The 19,525-nt window shown below is 50.7% G+C and overlaps 4 protein-coding genes across 7 annotated transcripts; 1 reads left to right on the forward strand and 3 right to left on the reverse strand.

Moving 5' to 3' along the window:
- Positions 1-33: 33 nt before the first annotated feature.
- On the reverse strand, positions 34-687 carry LOC122615139. Its single transcript, XM_043790043.1, has 3 exons — positions 546-687; positions 266-466; positions 34-197 (listed from the first exon to the last, which is right to left on the reverse strand). Exons 2-3 carry the CDS (start codon positions 444-446, stop codon positions 130-132), a joined length of 249 nt encoding a protein of 82 aa, XP_043645978.1. The 5' UTR covers positions 447-466; positions 546-687; the 3' UTR covers positions 34-129.
- On the forward strand, positions 662-3,205 carry LOC122615133 (translation initiation factor eIF-2B subunit delta). Of its 3 annotated transcripts, none has more exons than XM_043790036.1 (4): positions 662-772; positions 1,144-1,779; positions 1,843-2,403; positions 2,461-3,205. In XM_043790036.1, exons 2-4 carry the CDS (start codon positions 1,276-1,278, stop codon positions 3,142-3,144), a joined length of 1,749 nt encoding a protein of 582 aa, XP_043645971.1. In that variant the 5' UTR covers positions 662-772; positions 1,144-1,275; the 3' UTR covers positions 3,145-3,205. The 3 variants fall into 3 exon arrangements, with proteins under 3 accessions (XP_043645971.1, XP_043645970.1, XP_043645969.1); XM_043790035.1 differs by lacking the exon at positions 662-772 and adding an exon at positions 827-979 and having other exon boundaries at positions 1,846-2,403; XM_043790034.1 differs by lacking the exon at positions 662-772 and adding an exon at positions 828-979.
- LOC122615132 (myotubularin-related protein 6) lies at positions 3,183-10,959 on the reverse strand. Of its 2 annotated transcripts, none has more exons than XM_043790032.1 (10): positions 10,732-10,959; positions 7,580-7,696; positions 5,947-6,109; positions 5,593-5,876; positions 5,391-5,525; positions 5,094-5,323; positions 4,506-5,018; positions 4,207-4,449; positions 3,920-4,142; positions 3,183-3,862 (listed from the first exon to the last, which is right to left on the reverse strand). In XM_043790032.1, exons 1-10 carry the CDS (start codon positions 10,753-10,755, stop codon positions 3,725-3,727), a joined length of 2,070 nt encoding a protein of 689 aa, XP_043645967.1. In that variant the 5' UTR covers positions 10,756-10,959; the 3' UTR covers positions 3,183-3,724. The 2 variants fall into 2 exon arrangements, with proteins under 2 accessions (XP_043645967.1, XP_043645968.1); XM_043790033.1 differs by lacking the exon at positions 10,732-10,959 and adding an exon at positions 9,275-9,630.
- Positions 10,960-11,069: 110 nt separating this feature from the next.
- Positions 11,070-16,662, reverse strand: LOC122615131 (focadhesin). The gene is made up of 8 exons (XM_043790031.1): positions 16,483-16,662; positions 15,995-16,270; positions 14,653-14,871; positions 13,566-14,589; positions 13,301-13,512; positions 12,163-13,241; positions 11,448-12,106; positions 11,070-11,392 (listed from the first exon to the last, which is right to left on the reverse strand). The coding sequence occupies exons 2-8, from the start codon at positions 16,264-16,266 to the stop codon at positions 11,243-11,245; spliced, it is 3,615 nt and encodes a 1,204-aa protein (XP_043645966.1). The 5' UTR covers positions 16,267-16,270; positions 16,483-16,662; the 3' UTR covers positions 11,070-11,242.
- Positions 16,663-19,525: the final 2,863 nt, after the last annotated feature.

Below are 19,525 nucleotides of genomic sequence, written 5' to 3' on the forward strand. Positions count from 1 at the left end.
TGAGTGCACTCTCCAATAAGAATCAAGTTTAACCTCGTTTCAAATCATTTATTCGCCGATTTCACGTTAGGTCCAACACAAACAGCTCTGAAATGTTGATGCGACAATTAAGACTAATTTACTGGCCGCCTAGTGGTGCTCGGCGTGCTCCTTGGCCTGGGACTCGGCCCATGCCTTCTTGTTTTCGGGCGAGTTGGCTGCAAGTGAGATGGAGGGAATAATGCATAAATAGGAGCCCACAGGGCGCTAAGCGAGTGTTACGCACCCAGTTTGCTGATCTTGTAGAACACGGGCACGCAGGCCACGGCCGCAATGAAGTAGTAGCGCCAGATCCACTGGTTCTTGATGTAGTGCTTGATGGGGAATTGGGCTATCTTCGCGGAGAAGGTGTACGGGTAGCGCATGGGGCGTCCGGCGGGTTTCTCGGCAGCAGCTTTGTCGGCCATGGTAGTCGTGGAATTCGCAGCTGCGGAGGGTCGATTTAAACGAATTCAATTTACGCAAAAATTATGTAATTTTCGGCAGTGGCAGGCGAACATACGAACCTCACAAATAAAAGACAGCTATGGGAATGCCAACTTGTGCGGCGAGGAAAGCACCAAATATGACACTGGCTGCTGGCACATCTGGCAACGCCGTCCAGGTGTTTACCACAGCCAATCGAAACGCCTATCGATTCACTTGCAGCACTATCAGCTGGTGGACGGTTTTTTGCCATCGTGAGCAAAACTTTCAAGTCTCTTTTTCTTGAATAAGAATAAAGAATCGTAAGGTAAAAACAGCGAGCGCACTGCTTAGGTTGTCAACCATTCTAAGCCAGCTTCATGCTTATCAAGAGCCGCAAGGTCCCGCTTGGAACTCAATACACCACCGCAGGAGTCTGAACCTTTAACCTTTCACATCCTTTTGCACCTTAATTGCCATGTCTCTCTCTTTTCAAGCTTGCAAAATGGTTTTAACTAGCGAACAGGTGCCACAGGTAGCTAGCTTGAGTCTTAGTAACTTACCTACCCAGTACCGAGTACCCCAAATTTAGTTTTGATTTAGCATGTCTGCCGATTTGATTTTGTATTGGATCCAAACAGATTGATAGACTTAAATGTTGTCACATCAAAAACTAATTCCGTATTCCCTTATCTGCAGACTGACGCCCAGACGTTGAAGAGCAAGCACAAGAAGCTAAGGCAACGCAATCGACCGCGTAACAAACGAAATCGCCTGGAAGACAGCCATCCAACGACCCCAGAGACCTCAGCCACCGACGCCGCGAGTGCAATGCCCGGAAAGCAGGATGCAGTGGCCACGGAGAAGACTCGTGACCAGGTAATGGCCGAGCGGGAGGCGAAGAAGCTGGCCAAGCAGGCCAAGAAACAGAAAAACGCTACGACTCCTACTGCCGCCGCCCCTGCCACTCCCACTGTTTCGACTACTGTTTCGGCCACGCCCGCTACTCCGGCCACCAAAATCATCACCGAGGTCGAGCAGACGACCATAACCACCAAGCTGACGACCACCACCACAACGAAGGTGCAGGATGCAGTGGCTTCAAAGACAACTCAGCCAGCTGCGGTAAATGGCAAGGATGCGGAGGCGGGTGAAAGATCACGCGAGCAGATCAAAATTGAACGCGAGGCTAAGAAGGCGGCCAAGAAAGCCGGCAAAGGCGGAGGAGCCAAGGTGGAGGGCGTCTCACAACAGTTGGCTGACCTGAAAGTGGCAGAACAAGTTCCAGTGCCAGCCAATGCTGCACTTGCGTCAACAGAAGCGGATCAGGAAAAGGTAATAGCCCCCTAACTTCAACTTTTGTTGCTTCAACTACATTCCTCTACACCTCTTGCACAGAAGAAGCCTGCACTCAGCAAAGCGGAGCGTCGAGCTATCCAGGAAGCCCAACGAGCAGCCAAGGCCCAGGGACAGACTAAAAAGGCTCAGCCTGCAGGCAAGGCTCCACCCACCGTTGTTTCCAAGGAACCGAAGCGAGAGAACGTTTCGCCCACCAAGGCAGCCGCAAGCAGTTCCCCCAGCAAATGTCCAGCAAGCACGGCCAATGGAGACTGCCGGGTGAAGCTGTTCAACCACCTGGTGTGCGCCAAGGAAGACAGCCAGTTCATCAACGATCCACTCGTCCATCCGAGCATTGCGCGCTTGGGTGTCCAGTACGCCAGGCGCACTGTGGTCGGGTCCAATGCTCGGTGCATTGCCTTTTTGCACGCGCTGCGCCAGGTTGTCCACGACTTCGAGACGCCCGCCAAGAAGGAGTTCGGTCGCAGCCTCGACGCCGCTGTGAAGCACCACGTAGACCACCTCCACAAGTGCAGACCGCTGGCTGTGTCCGTGTCCAATGCCTACAAACAATTCAAGAACCAACTGACCCAGTTACCAGCGGATGTTCCCGAAACGGAGGTACGTTAGTTCATATAAGAATATAAATCCAATGGGTAAAATGCATTTATTCAACAGCTAAAGGAGCTGCTCGTCCACTTCATCGATACTTACATTGAAAATCAAATCGGCAAGGCGGCCCAAGCGATCAGCGGCTTCCTGCAGGAAAAGATCACCGATGGCGACGTACTGCTGACCTTTGCCTGTTCCTCCCTCATACAGTTCATCTGTGAGGAGGCGAAGCGGCGCCAGGTGGCCTTCCGGGTGATTGTCGTCGATTCCCGACCCGGATGCGAAGGCCAGGAGCTGCTGCGCCGACTGCACGCCAACGGAATCCCGTGCACCTACGTGCTGATCAACGCCGTGGGCTATGTGATGGCGGAGGCGACGAAGGTGCTGCTGGGAGCACACGCCCTGCTGGCCAACGGATACGTGATGGCGCGCACGGGTACCGCTCAGGTGGCCCTGGTGGCCAATGCTCACAACGTGCCGGTCCTCGTGTGCTGCGAGACGCACAAGTTCAGCGAGCGCTTCCAGACGGACGCCATCGTCTACAACGAGCTGAGCGACCCCAACCAACTGGTGCGCGGGGATAAGTGCCAGCTAAGCAACTGGGCGGCCAAGGGGAAGCTGTTGCCGCTCAACCTCAGCTACGACATTACTCCGCCGGAGCTGGTGAGTGCCGTGGTCACCGAGGTGGCCATCCTGCCCTGCACCAGTGTTCCGGTCATTCTCCGCATCAAGCCAGACATTGGCTACTAATCAGACTTCATCGATCGCTCAGTAGAAACTCGCAGTTGTTGAATAAATAATTTTTATTACACTTTGATCAAATCGACAAACAAGATTGCATAGTTTTCATAATTTTCGGGTGTCTGCGCGTTAATGCTAGTGGAATATTCTGGATGCCAGGGACCGCTGCTGCGAAGGAGGGCTACGCCCAAGTGTCTGTACATCCGGAGACCGCCGAGCTCTTCCGAAATTATATATATTTTGACCAGGAGCAAAGGTGCTCTGACAACTAATTGTACTCTTCTTGTGGGGGCTGGGACTGGCAAATTAGTAGCTCTAGATTCTAACAACAAAATACAGTTTTGTGCCCGGCTTAAAGACTAGGACGATGCCTGGAAGCCAATCGCTGGTGGATTGATTTGGTTTACTCTTTTGATTTCCATTTGCAACAACTTGAATGCGCTTCTACAAGCAGCTAAAGCTACAAATGCAACAATAAATACACACAATATAATTAATAGCGTTTCTTTCCATATCGATCGCACATCCTAGCTCCGCTCATCACCCAACCACATCGGTTCCTTAATCCTGTCCTCATTCCTCATTTCCTCTACGGGCTCTGCTTTTGCATTTGCCGGAAGCAGCCCCGGCACACTGGAACCGGCTTTCCACTGTCGTGTCCTGGCAGAGCCACGTTCTTGTCGATGCAGCGCTCGCAGAAGATGTCCCCGCAGCGCCAGCAGTGTGTCTATTCGAGGATTGGATAAGCATTGGAAGTCTTGCTTGAGTACGTGGAGCTACCCACCTTTTTGCTGAACTGATCGAAGGGCGTGGAGCAGGAGCAGGTTGTCACATTGCGCATGGGCTTCCAGTCTACGGCCACGGAGTTGATTTCCTCGGGCAACGCCTGCGGCGGACTGGATTGTTCCGCGCTCAGCGACAGGCTGGCAAAGGACATGTTGCTGGCCTTGAGCGGATGGTCGTCATCGGCTGCAGACAGTTCGCTTAGCTTCTTATCGTAGTTGTATCTGCAACAATGGATGGATTACATAAGATGCGTCCTGAACTCATTTATATAGGCTCAATTCCCACTTGTTGTCATTGATCTCGTTGCTGGAGAGCTCCTTGCTAACTTTGCTAGGGGCGCTGGTGGCGTCTTGCAGTTTCTTGGCCGACTTGGAGATGTAGTTCTTGAAGCTGGCTATGCGCTTGGTCAGATGCTGCACGTGGTCCTCCAGTGAGTTGCAGTGCTCCTTGCTATCGAGCAGCAGGTCGCCCAGTGGCTCCCGCGGATGAATGCCGCTCTCGAAGCGACTGTACATGCCGCGCCAGAATCTGCGTGAGAAGGGCATAGTTTATATACGATTTGGTTCACTCTAGGAAGTACTCACTTGATGCACTGCGGTGCCAGGTTGGCCTTAATGGCCTCGTCCACATTGGGTTTGTACAGCGGGTTGATATACTCGTTCAGGTGGTTGGCCATAAAGCCCCACAGTGAGAAGGTGCGCTCGGCCAGCTTCAGGTCCAAGCGGTCCTTCTCGCAGTTGCCCACGAAGGTGCCGAATTGACATGAGTGCACATGGTCGTGCAGGATCAGCAGGAATCGCTCGTTGAACTCGAAGGCCTCGCTGCGCTGCGACATTAGCTGCCAGGTGCAGTCCAGGAACTGAGTGAAGATCGGCGACACCTCGCGGGCATCTGTCTGGATATGACCGCAGCGCTCGCTGAACTTGTGCCCGAAGGCCAGCCAGTCCTTCTCGATCAGCGCCTGGAAGCCCTTGATGGTCCGGTAGTAGGGGTTCAGCATCAGCTGCGCCAGCGAACAGACCTGGGCAGTGCGGTCCCAGCCGTCGGAGCAGTGGACCACCACCGAGACGCCTTTGTCCACGGCGTTGGCGATGAAGCTGAAGGGTCACGAAAGGGATGTTTATAACTCAGACCTCAATGGCATTGTGAGAGGCGCCTGTCTGTTAGCTCACCTCGACGTGTCCAATATGGAGCGAATGTGCTTCAGCCAGCCGGATGACTCGAGGGCATTTATGAAGGCGCTCATCGTGGGCGACTTCTGTTCGCAGGCCTCCAGTACCTTTTGCAGACTGGCGCGCTGCACGTGGATGTTCTCGATGCCGAGGAAGTGGAATTTGATGTTCTCGTAGAACGCCTCGTTCTCGTATCCCTTGCCGGCGGCTCTGTTGGCCATGGCATTAATCTGCAAATGGCGTAAATGGATTATTTGCATATGCTCGCCCCGGGGGATTCCCCCGTCACTCTCTCACCCGCGGTCGTGTGTCCACCACATACATGTAGTCCGTGTTGGAATTCGTCTTGCGTATGGCCTCCAGCATTTGCTCATCCTCCAGACACCGGGCACTGAATCCGGACAGCGGCTGACTGCAGCGACAGATGGAGGCCTAAGTGGTTCGAAGTCGTTTATGTCTGCTCTTTATGCTGATAATAGGAGTTATATTCTAGCAATACCTTGTTGTTGTGCAGATAGGTGAGCGCTGGGAGGCGGCCTTTGGAGCGGAACCGCGAGCTGCTGATGAGCATCAGCGTGGTGGCCTCCTTGGGCACGTAGATCTGGCGCGGATAGGTGTCGCACAGCTCGTACTTCTCGTTCATGGAGCACAGGGTCCAGGCCTCGTTGGGCACCAGCATGTGCTTGAACTCGGCCTCCAGCTTGAAGTAGTCCCAGCCGGCGTTCTTGGGGAAGTCATCCTTGTTCGGCTGGTAGTTGAAGCAATACAATTTGTTGATGGACACTGCCCGCGGGACGGGAAGGTCGTCCTATGAATGACGGTCGCAGTCTTGTGTATTGTGAATTCTTCTTACCCGGCTGGAACAGTTTCAGCAGCGAGGTGTAGACATCGTGGCACTCGGAGTCCTTGGGAATGACGAAAGTTACGGATAGAAAGGTCTTGCAGCGGATGAGCAGCGGAGATCCTGTCGTGCTTAGGGGCAGCTTCTCAATGCTGGCCACGTGCATGTGCAGGATCTGAAAAGGCAGCACAGCGTAAATACAAGGATACAAAGTCCGGTGTGGTTAATAAATCTGGAATAATGGAAAATGGGTTGCGTTGGCTCATTCTTCCAGCTACTCGGATGATTGCTGCTTATGGCTTGCTCCCCTTTGTGAGCGAAACATTCAAGAAACCAACTTGCGACCGTGACTTCGCCCAAGGCTGCTCTTATGCAACGCTCGCCACAACTCCCCCTTTGGACATCCCAGCTACGTGCCTGGGCAGAACTGCTTTCGCCACTAAATAATTGATGCGCCCCAGTGGCGGGCACTAAAACAAGCAGAGTCAGTTGAGGCAGTTGAGTCAGCTGAGTCAGGGGCGGAATGCGAGCGGGGAGCAGCTGCCGGATTATGAGGAACTAAGCAACCAGTTTTCAATGGCGCAGAAAATCGATAGCCGCCTGCTTTTCGCCCCCTCGCGGCGGCGGCTCGCTTACTACGATCCTAAGTGTTTTCACTTTTAATTAACCACTTTGCGCGGCCCCCGCAAGTGCGAGTGCCGAGTGCGGAGTCCCGACACCTACGCTCCTGGGCCACTTGTGGCACTCGGATCCGCCAACTTGCTCCGGGGAGTGCATAATTAATACAATTTTGGCGTGGCAATTAAAATGCAATGCTTGCCTGCTCTCGGCCGGAAACCTCGTTACGTATACGCAGTGGGCAACTTACACGGATGGAATTATTAAACGCATTTAGTGGCACTCGCCTGTGCTGTGATTCGAGCAGCAAAGGACACCGGCGGTGTGTCAAAGGATATGAGCTTGTCGGGCACTCATTGTGCAATATAACGCTAAGCCAGGGATTTTCGCGACTATTCAGGCGGCTTATTGTCACTTTATCCTTTCAATTTCGCTGACAAAAATCGCTTTCGCCAACACAACGCACGAGCACTGAGCTGCAACAGCTTTTCAACCCATTTGTGGCGACTTTAAAGAGATGTTTCCTGCAGCGACAGCCACGCTGAACGAATTTCAATTTGTATGCGTCCAATGGGGCGTATACGCAACACGCTTGTGCAAACATTCCGCTGTGTGCCAGATTGCAGGAGGCGAATTAAATTCCTGGGCAAACAAGAAGCTTGAAGCGCACGACACATGCTGCAGTCTTGTTTAAAGCGAACTTTTTCCCACTCAAGCGCCGTTTTCCTCTCGACGCGAAGGCGCAAGAGGAAATGCAGCGGACCTAAGACATCAGTAGACATCCAGAGGGGCTGTAAACTTTTTGACAGCTGCGAGGTCGGTGCTAAACCGAAAAGAACCCCATTTGAGCACGTTCGCCAGCAGCGGCAGACTTATTTGCAAGCACAGTGGTGACTCACATAAACGTTCTGTGGGCCACGCAAGTCCACACTTGCCACTCCAGTCGCAGAAGTTCGAAGAAGTTCGCAAACGACGCGATTTTCAGTTGGATTCAGCTACATTGATGATGTCATTAGGGGTTACTTACCCAGGTCTCCTTGTTGCTGTCGGGCTCCACGAATATCAGATGGGTGGCCGTCAGATAGAGGGTGCCCACCGTGGGATTTTTGGTATTGTAGCGATCTATCATCCGCACATTTTCCACCTGAACAAACAGAGAGCGCGACAGAGAGAGAGAGAATGGAAATGGTTACAATTGGTTACAATTTAAATCTGAACGCTTCACTTCAGCTAAGCCCGCTGACGTCAGCGGAATCCATATAGTTTTGTGGAAACCCACTCGTACGTATAAAGAATAAACTGTATGAAGAAAGGAGCAAACTTTTTCAATCAACTTTTCAGCGAATCCCCGGCTGAAGTGAAAGGAGGCTTCATCAAGCATTCATCAAAGCCGAGGATATGTCAACTTTAAAGCACCAACCAAGTATAGGCACATGTAGTGCCCCTTGCGGTTAGTTGCTTCGCAACCGACCAGCGGCCCATTAATTCCTTTGATGGTCCTCCAGGCCAGAGGCTCGATTCCCCCGCCCATTCCCCTCACTTCATTTCATTCCAGGCCATGCCACCGCTTCCCTTTTTCCGTTTTGTCTGCGCCGGCTTTTATTGCCCAGGAGGCCAACATATTCCATTTCCCGAGAGCCGTTCATCATCGGACTAATTTCCTTTCATGTCACTTAGATTGAGGCCTTTGTTTGAGCCGGGTCCATTGTCGGGATAGATAAGGTTAGTTAATTGCCTGATTTAGCCAGTGGGAGTTCATTACTCCCGCCCAGCGGGCAGCCAGCTGAACATGCAAATTGAAGCCTGGCTATAAGCTAAACCAATTTACCCAACTGAGCTCATAGATGGTAGATGGTTTGAACTTTAAGGTCGCTGAAAGGCACGACCTTTTAAAGCTTGCATATCAGCAGGATATGTCGCTCAAGCAAACTTATCATATATTGAAACGGTCTATGGATTTAGGATAATGATTTAAGCCTCCTTTCATTTATGTTTTTGCACCCATGCACGCGAATTTTATTCGATTTACTATAGTTGTGTGGCACATGCAGAAGTGCAGAAGCTTAATTATGGCCATCAGTTCGCTGGCAACGTGGCGCATACTTAATGTACGCCGGAAGTTCTGATTATCAAACAAACTGAGCCATAAAACCAATGCAAAGAGAATCAATAAAAAACTTTTAATGGTATTTCAAGTTATACTTCAAATGTAAATTATTAGACACACACAAATAAGAACAAACCAGCCGATATTAATTCAATTTAATTAATTCCAAATCCCTTGGTAGTCAACAGGGGAAACCTTGACAATTGCCATTCCGGTGGCCTGCACTTGATGTACGAGTGCAATTTGCCAGCCGATGGCAGTTGCATTTGCGACTTTGATGGAAAAGCCATCCCATTAATTGACCGAGCTCCGGACCCGAGTGTCCCGCTGACACTGCAACAATCTGTCAGACTTGTGGCTGCCCCAAGGAGTGATTGTGGTGACGCACGTGCAGTCGAAGCCCGGATGCAGTCGGGATGGCCAGGAGCTGCTCCCACACATGACCCAAATCGGAAAAGGGGTTTCGGGAAGGGGGCGAAGACAGCTTTTGGCAGCCCCGAGCATATTGCCTGTGTGCTCGATGCTGACTTGCATATTTTCCGGGCAGTAGCCGGTGAAATGGGAAAATTAGCACGATTTTCTCGCCAGGATTTGCATAGTAAGCGTGCGGGTTACCTTCTTGAGCACACTGTTGCCGTTGTAGAAGAGCGGCGCCTCGTTGAACTCCTCCTCGATCCAGGAGACCACCTTCTCTGAGACGAAGGGCGGCACGGGCACGCCCCACAGCCTCTTGTTGCCGTCCGGCGGCTCCTCCGTCTCCGGCGAAATGTTGTCGAAGCTGAGGCGCAGCGCGGAGGTGGGGGACAGTTGGCGCTCGATCTCGTTGAACTTGTTCATGAAGCGGGTGAAGTCCATTATGGGATGGCCGCTTTATTGATTTTGAATCAGCAGCAATCGTGTGCTGGCAACTCGATTGGAATCAAACCGAGTTTGTATGGGTGGAATCGAAGGGCTTGGGACTTTCACTTTTCGCCTGCCTCACGAGCGCGAAGCTCGCGCTATACACTGCGATTTGCTGTGCGATTTTCCCTTTTTCTTGCGATTTTCCCACACGAATATGAGTGTGTGTAGTTTGGTTGGCGCGGCACGAAGTGCTCCCGTCGAGCGATGGATTGCAACTCAATTGCCAGCGACGAATGCGCGCGCTTAAAAGCGCGCTACGATTTGTGTTGGGGAAATTTGCCAGGGGAAATTCTCTCTCGAACGGAGAGAGAACAAATTGGGCAGTTTGTTACTTTGAAATACCCTGTAAGGATTGGGTTGATTCTAAGCAAAGTCTTAGCATATTCAACTTGAATACCTAATGATTATGTAACAAGTTAATGGTTTATTATAAGCCACAAAAACAGCTCTTTAATAAGTAGTTTGTGTAACTTTAAAACTACATTTTGTAGAAAAACCACATTACCTATACGAGATGTTTCCTTGCAAGAACTAATGTTTCGCTTTAATTATAATGTTTACATTACTTCAAAGGGGTATTTATGTTTATAGTCGGTGTTGGCATGCAAATTTGGGCGAAGTTCCAAATATGTTTATAGACTTGCCCTAATAAGTAACCCATTTCGGGGAGGCGGGATTCCCATCAACTTCGGCCACAACACGAACCGAGTTAAATAGGCCACGTCGAAGGGCAGAAGTGTATGTAACCTTCCCTCTGGACGGCGAGAGAACTTGCCACTGATTTAGATAAACGACTTTTCACGGTTAAAAATGGAGGCTGTGTGGGCGGTTTTTGACTGACTTTGCTGGGAAGAGAGAGCGGGTGGTGGCTTATTTACTTTTGCATTCTATGCGCATGTTTTGGTTCCATATTAATGGACGTGAATATCTGGGAGTGCTCACACCTTCCCGGGGAGGAGCTCCCACCTGTGTGGGCGGAGTAGCCGGTGCCTTTCCCACGGAAAGGGCGCAGGTGGAGCACCCACTCCATCGATTTCCGTGTGGCCAGCCCCCCAGTTGGATGACTCACTGCACCTTCGCGGCGTCCCGGCCAGGTGCTTCACAGTGGTCGCCGAGTGATGACCCTGGCTGCATTTTACCCTATCGCATTGATTAAGCTGATAACTAACCTTGGCGAGCTTTATTTCGTCCATTGTTTACGTTTTGATTGGGTTTTCCTGTTGCCTCGGCTGAAAACGAGTAACAAAGTCACTTTGCACTGATTCGACAACCGGTTCACAAGATCAGGCAAGGGATACCCGTTAGTTTGGTAGAAATGCACTCGTGTTTGCTGTTTTATTGCATTTTTTTTGTAATTATTCCGGAATAATAATAAATTCTTCTAAGCGATTGTACGAACTAGGGGTGTGCTGCAGTCGATAGGTGTGCTGCCCCCGAAGCTATCGACTTTCGACGGGTATCAGTGGCCACACTTTGCGCCCATCTGGCAGCACTTGGCAGATTCAAATGTTGTGCGCAAAAATGCATTTAATGTACGTTAAAGTTCAAACACATACAAGTAACAAACGCGATGGCTATCAAAAATTGACTAACATTGACGGTAGGCGGTTGGTTCTAGCCATTCAAGTGCACTTCAGGCGTGGGCGGAGAGGGTCTAAATGCGGTGAGTGGTCGTCGTGTTCATTTACGTAGTCCTACGTATTTGGTCCAGACGCCCTTGCTATCGAAATAGGGCTTGTTTCGGGAGCAGACGATGGCCTCCCTGAAGACATCGGCATAGGAAGAGGGCATGGTCGTGTGCTTATAGAGATTGAAGAGGAATTCGTATATCTGCAAGGATTCTCATTGGTATTTTGTAGGGAATAACAACGGGAGTGTTTCAAACCTTAGCCTCCTGATCCTTCCAAAAGATGTGATCGCACAGGTACTGCAAGCTCTCCGGGAAGAGCGACAGGCGCTGCTTATCGTCCGTGGCTACCACATCCACGCTGCCCAACAGCACGGCACAGCCCGAGAGCACGTCCACGGCTAGGATGAAGATGTCCAGCAGGTACAGCGCCCTGTTCACCTTCTCCTTGTTGGAGCCCTCGGCCAAGAGCATTTGGATCTCCAGGAACATCTCCGCTATCCAGTTGCTGGAGTGCTCATCGCTGGCAAAAGCGTACAGAGTGGCTACCAGGTGGCGGTAGAAGAAGGGCCGCTCCTCCGCTCGCTTCTCATAGGCATCAATTATGGGGGTGAGCCACTTGAGAGGATTTGGAAGCTTCTCGTTGTACAAAACCAAATAGCATCGAATGATGGTCGCCTTCTTCAGCTTGCCCACCGGCGTCTCCCACCAATTGGCGGGCGTCGTTAGACCATCAATGGCATTCGGATGCAGTGTGGCCACCACTTCGGTATAGCGTTCGAAGAGCCTTGAGTCCAGATTCATCGAGTCCATGTACCGCTCAACAATCAACGTGAAAACGTCCAGCACCTCGGGTATGTCGCATTTGCCGGTGAAGATGTACTTGACGCTTTCCAAGAACTTTTCGAACAAGCATCCTGGGAAGACGTTAAAAGCTTCAGTAAATGTTTCATTCAAATCAAAGCGAACATACCTTCAACAAAGTCATTTATCTGCGATTCCTTAAAGCAGTAGACAGCCACCTTCTCTGCAAAGTTCTTCAGAATCTGGAGGCTCACGCTGTTCGCAATCTCTGGCAGCAATGAAAAGAGGAGCAACAGATCCTCCTCAAAGCAATTGGGCTCGAAGTCGATCAGGAAGTTTTCCAGGAGACGCTTGGCGGTTCCCGAGTTAACGGCCTGATTCTTGGCAATTATGATGCAATATTTTCGCGCATCGAAGGACAAGTGGAAGAAGCTGGTGAGGCAACTCCAGTCCAGCGGCGGAATGGGCTTGGGAAACTTTTTCGACAGCGACCGCAGGGCGAAAGTGACGGCATACGGTTCTGGGACGTAATCTCCAAAGCGCGCTTGGCTCACCAGATAGTTGGTCACAGCCCGGAGTGGACTGGTGGCAAACAAGCCCACCAGCTTCCGTGGCTCCGGCTTACCCTCGGGCAGGCGGTAGACTCCGCTGCGAAACGCGCCAATCTCATTGCCAATGTGATGGGATATCAAGTCCGCCGCGGCATCTCCGCACTCCGGACGTATCTTTTGCAGCAGCTGCACCCACACCTCGCCGGGCACCGTCTCCTGCTGCAGATCCACAACTTCTCGACCGCCGGGACCTCCAGCTCCCACTCCGCCTCCAACGATTTCAAAGCGAAATTGTGCTGGAATGTGGCGTAGGTTCAAGGTAACTCCCGGTTCGTAGTTTTTGAGTGCAACGAGGGCATTCCGCACCTGGGCAGCATCCGTGCCCGGCCGGCTAATGGCTTGCCACAGCTGCTCCAGCGCATCATCCGCCAGCTTCTCGTACTCCAGGGTGGGGGTCTGCAGCAGTGGCACGAGACCGAAGAGCCTGTACAGCGATTTCAGCGTCTGCGGCCGCAGCTCGTTTCGGAATTTACTGCCCAGTGCCTGCCAGGTGGAAGCAATGTTCACGGTGTGACTGTCACACAACGCGTATATGGCATCCAAGGCCAAGGACGTGGCCAGATCACCCGCCTCATCGGAGGAATGGTTGAGGGTGTTGCTGAGATGCGGCAGCAGCTCCGAGCCATGTAAAGTGGGCCTGGAAATGAGTGTTAGTCGATCAGCAAAGCCTTAGGATTGGGGTAATTTCAAAGCTACTTCTCTTGGCAGATCTCCCGCATGGCATGGGTGCGGGCTATCTGCAGCTCCCAGCGCTTGTCATTGTCCGGCAGTGGTTGGGCAATCTGCTTCAGCAGGAAGGGATAAGTACGCGTCTCCACCCGCCACAGGCGCACATATAGATCCACGCAGAATGTGCCGTTCTCGGTGGAGAGATTTCGTATGGTGTTGAGTATCATGGGTACATTGTCCTTAATACAATATATTTAATTAAATTATAAGGAGTATATGTGGCACCTCTTACCTTGCAGACGGCAAAGCTGGCCAATCCTCTGAGCAGCTCCAGCTGCAACTCGGGATTGCTTTCGTGGGCGAGCTTGAAGATGTATGTCATAAGGAAATCATAGGCGATGTCTTCGTTGACCTTAATGATCTGCAATATGACCTCGTAGATCTTGAACCAGCAATCCACAGGCGGCTTCTTCGATAGGAAAAGCGCGCGCAGAAAGAGGTGCAGGCGCTGGCAGAATACCGAATTGGCCTTGACATTCAGGGCGTCCACAAAGGCGAATACATCCTGGTTGTCGGAGGCGTCGAAGGACTCCACCAATGTGGCCAAGTCGAAGGCGATCGCAATGTCCGGGTGATAGTTGCGCATATGGGCGGGCTTCAGTTGCTTGGTGGAGATCAACTCTGCCTCCTGGTCAGATCTCTCGGTGTCCAGCACCCTTTCGACTATCTGATGGGCCAAAGCCAAGCCCTCTGCGGGTATGAATGCAGTCTGAGACATCCACTGAATAATTCCGTCCAGACACATGTTCAGAATGTATTCATGGCCACAGCGCTCCTGCACCACCACGAACACGATGATGCGCAGCAGATCCGCCAGGTAGAAAGGCGACAGAACGTGCAAAACCTCGGCAAGAAGAACCAGCAGCACATGGTAGTGGTCCTTCGTGTGCTCCCGCGTGGCATGGAGCACTCGAAGCAGGCACTGCAGACTGGGTCGCGGATCGATTCCGTAATTGGCAAGCTGCTTGATGAGACAGGCTTGATAGATTCCCAAATCGATGGACTGCGCGTGGTCCTCTCGCTGCAGAAAGTGGTCGATGGCCTCGATGACCAGAATGCTGGTGCACAGGCAAGTGTTCGCGTTGTTGAACTTGCTCCACGCCAGCAGCTCCTGCATCAGAGCTCGCGCCTCCGGCTGCTTTCCACTAAGGTTGAGCACACAAGTCCAAATGGGCTTTACGTCGTGCAGCGTTTGGGGATTGCAGAGCACGTAGAGAAACACGGGTCTCAGGTATTCTATGCTGTAGTCCCGAATGCTGAAAATGTAGTTGAGATATTTAATTCACGCTTTGCTAATCCCGCAGCTAGGTTAAACTCACCCTTTGTCGTGGTGCTGGCAAATGCCAATGATCTTGTTGGCCACATCGTGCATGTTGGCACTGGAGTGCTGAAGCAGCGAGATCAGCGGATGGAGCTGCGTCTTCAGGCCATAAGAGCACTGATAGGACTCCTGGTCCTTGAGGGACGAGGTCCTGCGCTTCAGGCCTAAAAGCTGCAGACCCAAGATGCTCTCCGTGATGATGGCGAAGCGCATTGGACTGGAAGCAAAGGGATCAGGAAGTTCTGGTGTAAGGTAGCCACTTCAAATAGGATTAAGATTACAGGTTAAGATACTTAAACTAGAAGTGACACTTTTAGGCGTTTACAATGCCTGCAACCATTAAGATGGAACGACTGTGTCAGCCGATTAGCAGTCACTTCCGGAGTAGCAGCTGCAAATCAGCAGTCAAGGACGGAGGTGGAGCAAGTCGCTTTGCGTTTGACGAGGTAATTACAATTCACGCTGTGGCCACAAGTCGCCTGGGCTTGGCCTCTAATTGCAGGCCAATTAATATGCAATCCTTTTTGCCTGCACTTGCAGCTCGACCGGACCGGACTGGCTTATCAAGGTTAATTCCGGTATTACATGACCGCCTGTTCGTCCTTCGTCGCACCGCAAACATTTCAAGTTCAATGCCAGACTTTTCACTGGCTTTGCATACATCAAATATTTGCCAGTCAAGGCTGCAGGATATGATATGTGGGTGTAGCGCTGCGTGGCGGGAAATGGCTAATGCTAATAGTTTTTACGGCGGCCCAGGCATAATCGCTGTTGATCCACAAGATGGACGACTGCGGATTGCGGCCAAGCGGAAACCGAGTCAATGCCAATCAACTGGGATTTTGGATCAACTCGGAGCCATAATTCATTTGCGCATTTGCTACATGACGTGCCAAGTGCTGGGCAATTAATTTTGGGGCACGCGTCCAGCGGAAATGCGAGGGATTGCGTGCGTCGACGGCCGGAAGGAGGGTCAACAATGTTGGAGGCACTTGCTGGCGGTGGCAGTGGCAGTGGCAGGCGTTAAATGGCGCGTTAATTAACTGCCTGCACTGGGGAATCCACGCTGTTTGCATCCACGCAGTCGGGCAGACTCTGCCTGGCTAATTTATGCACCTTAGTGGGCAATTTCGCAATTGGAATCGCTGCGCTCCACTTAGCCTGATAGACCAGCACGCCAGCCGTCCTGCTGTTCGCTGTTCCACCTCCCGCCTGCTGCAGACCGCTGCTCCGGAAGTTCAAAGGTGCGCCCTGCGGAATCGAGCCACACACGTGAGTATGTGTGTGTATGTGGGTCGTGGGCGGGTTCTCTGGCCAGATGGCCGTTCCGTTGTCCTCACCTCGCGCTCGCCAGCATGGAGAGCAGGCTGTTCTGCACTCCGTTGGCCTCCAGGACGCCCTCATCCACCAGGCGCACCAGCGTCTGACAGCTCATCAGGCTGAGCTGCATGTGGTCGTGCTTGCACTGCGCCTTGAGGAACTCGATTTCCTTGATTTGGTGCTCGGGCACCTGCTTCTCCCGGCTCTCCACCACCTTGGCGTAGATCTTCTCCAGGCAGGAAGCCAGTTTGACCACCGAACTGTGCGGCTTTATGCTGGCAAAGTCCTCCATGGCGCTGAAATAGCAAACACAACTTGACGTTAGCTGGCGTTTTTTCTCGAGGCGCTGCGATTTATTGTTTGTTTGGGTCTTAGGATTTGCTGGCCCAGCGGTGCGCGGCGCGTGTCCTTTCTGCTGCTCGGCTGCCACTCGAATGGAGTGGAAAATCCGAAGCGGTTTGAACGTTGCCGCGTTTTCCGGCGCTTTTCACCCCCGCCACCTACTCACATTTTCCTTGTTTACCGCTTTCCCTTAGTCGTTTCGTGTTGGCTCATTTCATGCGAAGGCTGCAGGATGTGGCAGGTCAGTAGCTTTGCTTGTTTTCCACTCGAGGGGCTGTTTCAGCAGGGAAATTCGTAGAATGCGTGCAAAATGAAAAGCCGGTCGCGTATTGTTTTCCTTTGTTGTTAACAGTCAGCTGTTAGAGTGGCCAGCCGTGAGCTTGGGCTTTTGCAGGGTGGCAACGCTGCGTGCTGTAACGGTTTCACTGAGTTGAATTTCAAAATTTGAATTCCCACCTTAAAGATAACTTAAACAAATGTTATGATAAATTACTTGAATAAAAGGTCTTATTAGTATTAACTACATCGAAAAACACTTTTAAATGTATCGGAATGTATTTATGATCGAATTATTAACAATATACATATTATTATTGGATTATAATTTATCGAGGCCTTACCTATGTAATATTTATTAGGTCATTCTGCAAGTAACTACAAATCTATGTTTTATTTGTAAAGATTCCTTTTGCAGTTATGGTCGCTTATGAAATTTGCGTTATGGCACTTAAAATGCTAACAACTCAAGGAATGCGTAAAGCCACCTCCAATTAAAACGTAATTAAAACCATTTTAAAACTGAACCCGTCCAGGAAACAATTCGTTTCAATTGGATTTCATTAGCTGCGCTCGGCAGCCTCTGTGAACTCGGAGTACGCAAGTTATCATTGGGATAATGGACTTCTCTCGCCGAGGAACCAGTGATTTTGACCCGTTGAGATATTTACGGCATGCCCTGTTAAGCCACTACAAGCTCATCATTTCGCCTCGCTACTCCGGGATGCTTCCCTGCCCAGGATTGGCCTGGAGCCAGGAGCCAGAAGCAAGGAGCGGGGAGCTCTTGTTTTCTCGCCTGCTGCCTTTTCAGTTAATTGACTTTATGCATTTTTGCCAACTCGCCCCGCCGTAAAATGAAATTAATTATGCCGCCGTTGCAGCTATAAAAATGTTGCCAAGCCGAAAGGAGCATCACAAATGAGGCTTCCACAAGGAAAACTCCGCGAAAGTGCTACAGGGAGCTTGGCCGAGTTTAAACTGCAATCATTCATGGCCGCGAATCCTCGCAACCCCGGGCACAAAGAGCGGGGAAGACAAAGGTTAAGTCCAAGACGGGCCAACATAATTTCCGCTTCCTGACCCGAGCTCCGTATTTTCGGCAGCTCCTTCCGCTCCTTCCGCTCCCCTTCTGCTCCACCTGCTGTATGCCCACTTTGCGCCTGGGGATTTATGATTTTATTACCGAAAGGCACTGCACAACGGAAACGGAAACACTTTTTGCCCCACGATTTCGGCGTGTTTTTCAGCGTAACTCGACGCCGGAGTTTATTTTTTCTCCGAGGTGCCGCACACCAAAAGCTGTTGCAATTCAATCGCTTCGCTAGCCGCAGCCTTAAATTATTTGGCTCGGATTTAAATCACTGTCTTTTGAGCCCCGGAGGGATTTTGTGGTTTGGGTTTGCGGTTTATCGCGGGGCTCTCCATAATTTCCATCGCTCGCTTTCGAACACAACATTCAATACAATATTCCGATGAAAAATATGGCACATTAAACGCCATTTCAAGGAAGCTAAGAAAGCAAAGGAAGCAAATGATTGCAGCAAGGACCTGTTGACAGAGTTCTCAGAACTTGCGGTTGGCTGGAGCTCAAGAGGGTTTACGATTTCCAGTTCCGCACACGAATTATTGGGCTGTACTTTTGGCGAAACCTCACCTTTTATTCACTGCCCCATCAGCAGAAAACAAAAGTTCCCAGAACACCCTTCGGTTGAGGTTATTTACGTTTCAACATAAAATATTTAAAGTGCCTTGGGCGATGAATATCGAAGAGGGTAATACCCTTAAATGTGTGTGCAAATAAGGTTTACATATAAAATAGTTTTAAAGTTGTATAGCTATATTCAAAGTTACAAATGTAAATTGAACGAGTGCAGCTCTGCATACCCAAAGATTTTTCTGAAGTAGTAAAGATACACTTATCTATGAATCAATACCCTTGACAGTCGCTTATTCAGCGCATGGTGTGCTAATGAAATAAAATTCTCCATTTAGCATGCAGTTTAAATTCACATTTCTCCTGCGGAAACTTTAATTGTTTTGCGGTGGAGCCACATGCATCCACAGGATATAACTCGCGCTCACTATACAACTGAATGTTGACATTTGTAGCACGGTGTGGACTTCCGCGGAAAGCGGGGGCGGTGGCGGGGGCGGAGAGTCTGGTGCCCCGGGGCACGTGGCAAGCCGAATTTGCATATGCCCCGAAAAGACAGGGGTTCAGTCAGTCCGTCCGGATCGGGCCACGCCCACGCAGCCACCGCCCCCTTGCCAGCTGTCGCAATGGCCGCAATCACATTGCTTCAATTAAATGGAGTCAACTCATTAATAATGCAGACAGCGCATACTTGGATGCCATGTACAGTGTACAATGTACTCGCATGAACTCGGGTGGCACGTTTGCTTGTTGGTTGGACAGCCAGTTGTGCCGCTTAGGTACGGTAAACTTTAATCAAAAGCGACGGCGGCGACTCGAAGTTCGGCATTGCTTCCATTTTGGAGCTGGCGCAGCAGGTCCTGTGGAATTTATGAATATTTATGCTCCAGCAGTTATGCACTCGATCTGCGTAAGCCGGGCCACTGAATATTTATGGCTGCCGCAGTTAGTTACCAGTTACCTGCCTGGCGATGAAGTTAAATAGCAAGCATACGCAGCGTTGTCCCGGCAACGATTTTCTTACGGCTTCGCAGCTTCCAATCTGTTTGGACTACTTAATGTGCATAGTCAAATTTATTTTAAACATGATTACGGGCATAACTAATCGGGGAGAGCTTCGTTACTCGAAAAGTAGCTTTATAAATGAATTCCACTGCTGTAAACTCGAATTATATCCTTATTCAATTGCAAAATGATTCATTTACGTTCAATTAAACGTGGACTTTCGTGTCAGTAACTTAATCAAAACATATGAGCAGGTAACTTGATTCTCTGTAAT

Source organism: Drosophila teissieri, chromosome 2R (assembly GCF_016746235.2).
Source record: "Drosophila teissieri strain GT53w chromosome 2R, Prin_Dtei_1.1, whole genome shotgun sequence".
In the NCBI taxonomy this organism is placed as follows: domain Eukaryota; kingdom Metazoa; phylum Arthropoda; class Insecta; order Diptera; family Drosophilidae; genus Drosophila; species Drosophila teissieri.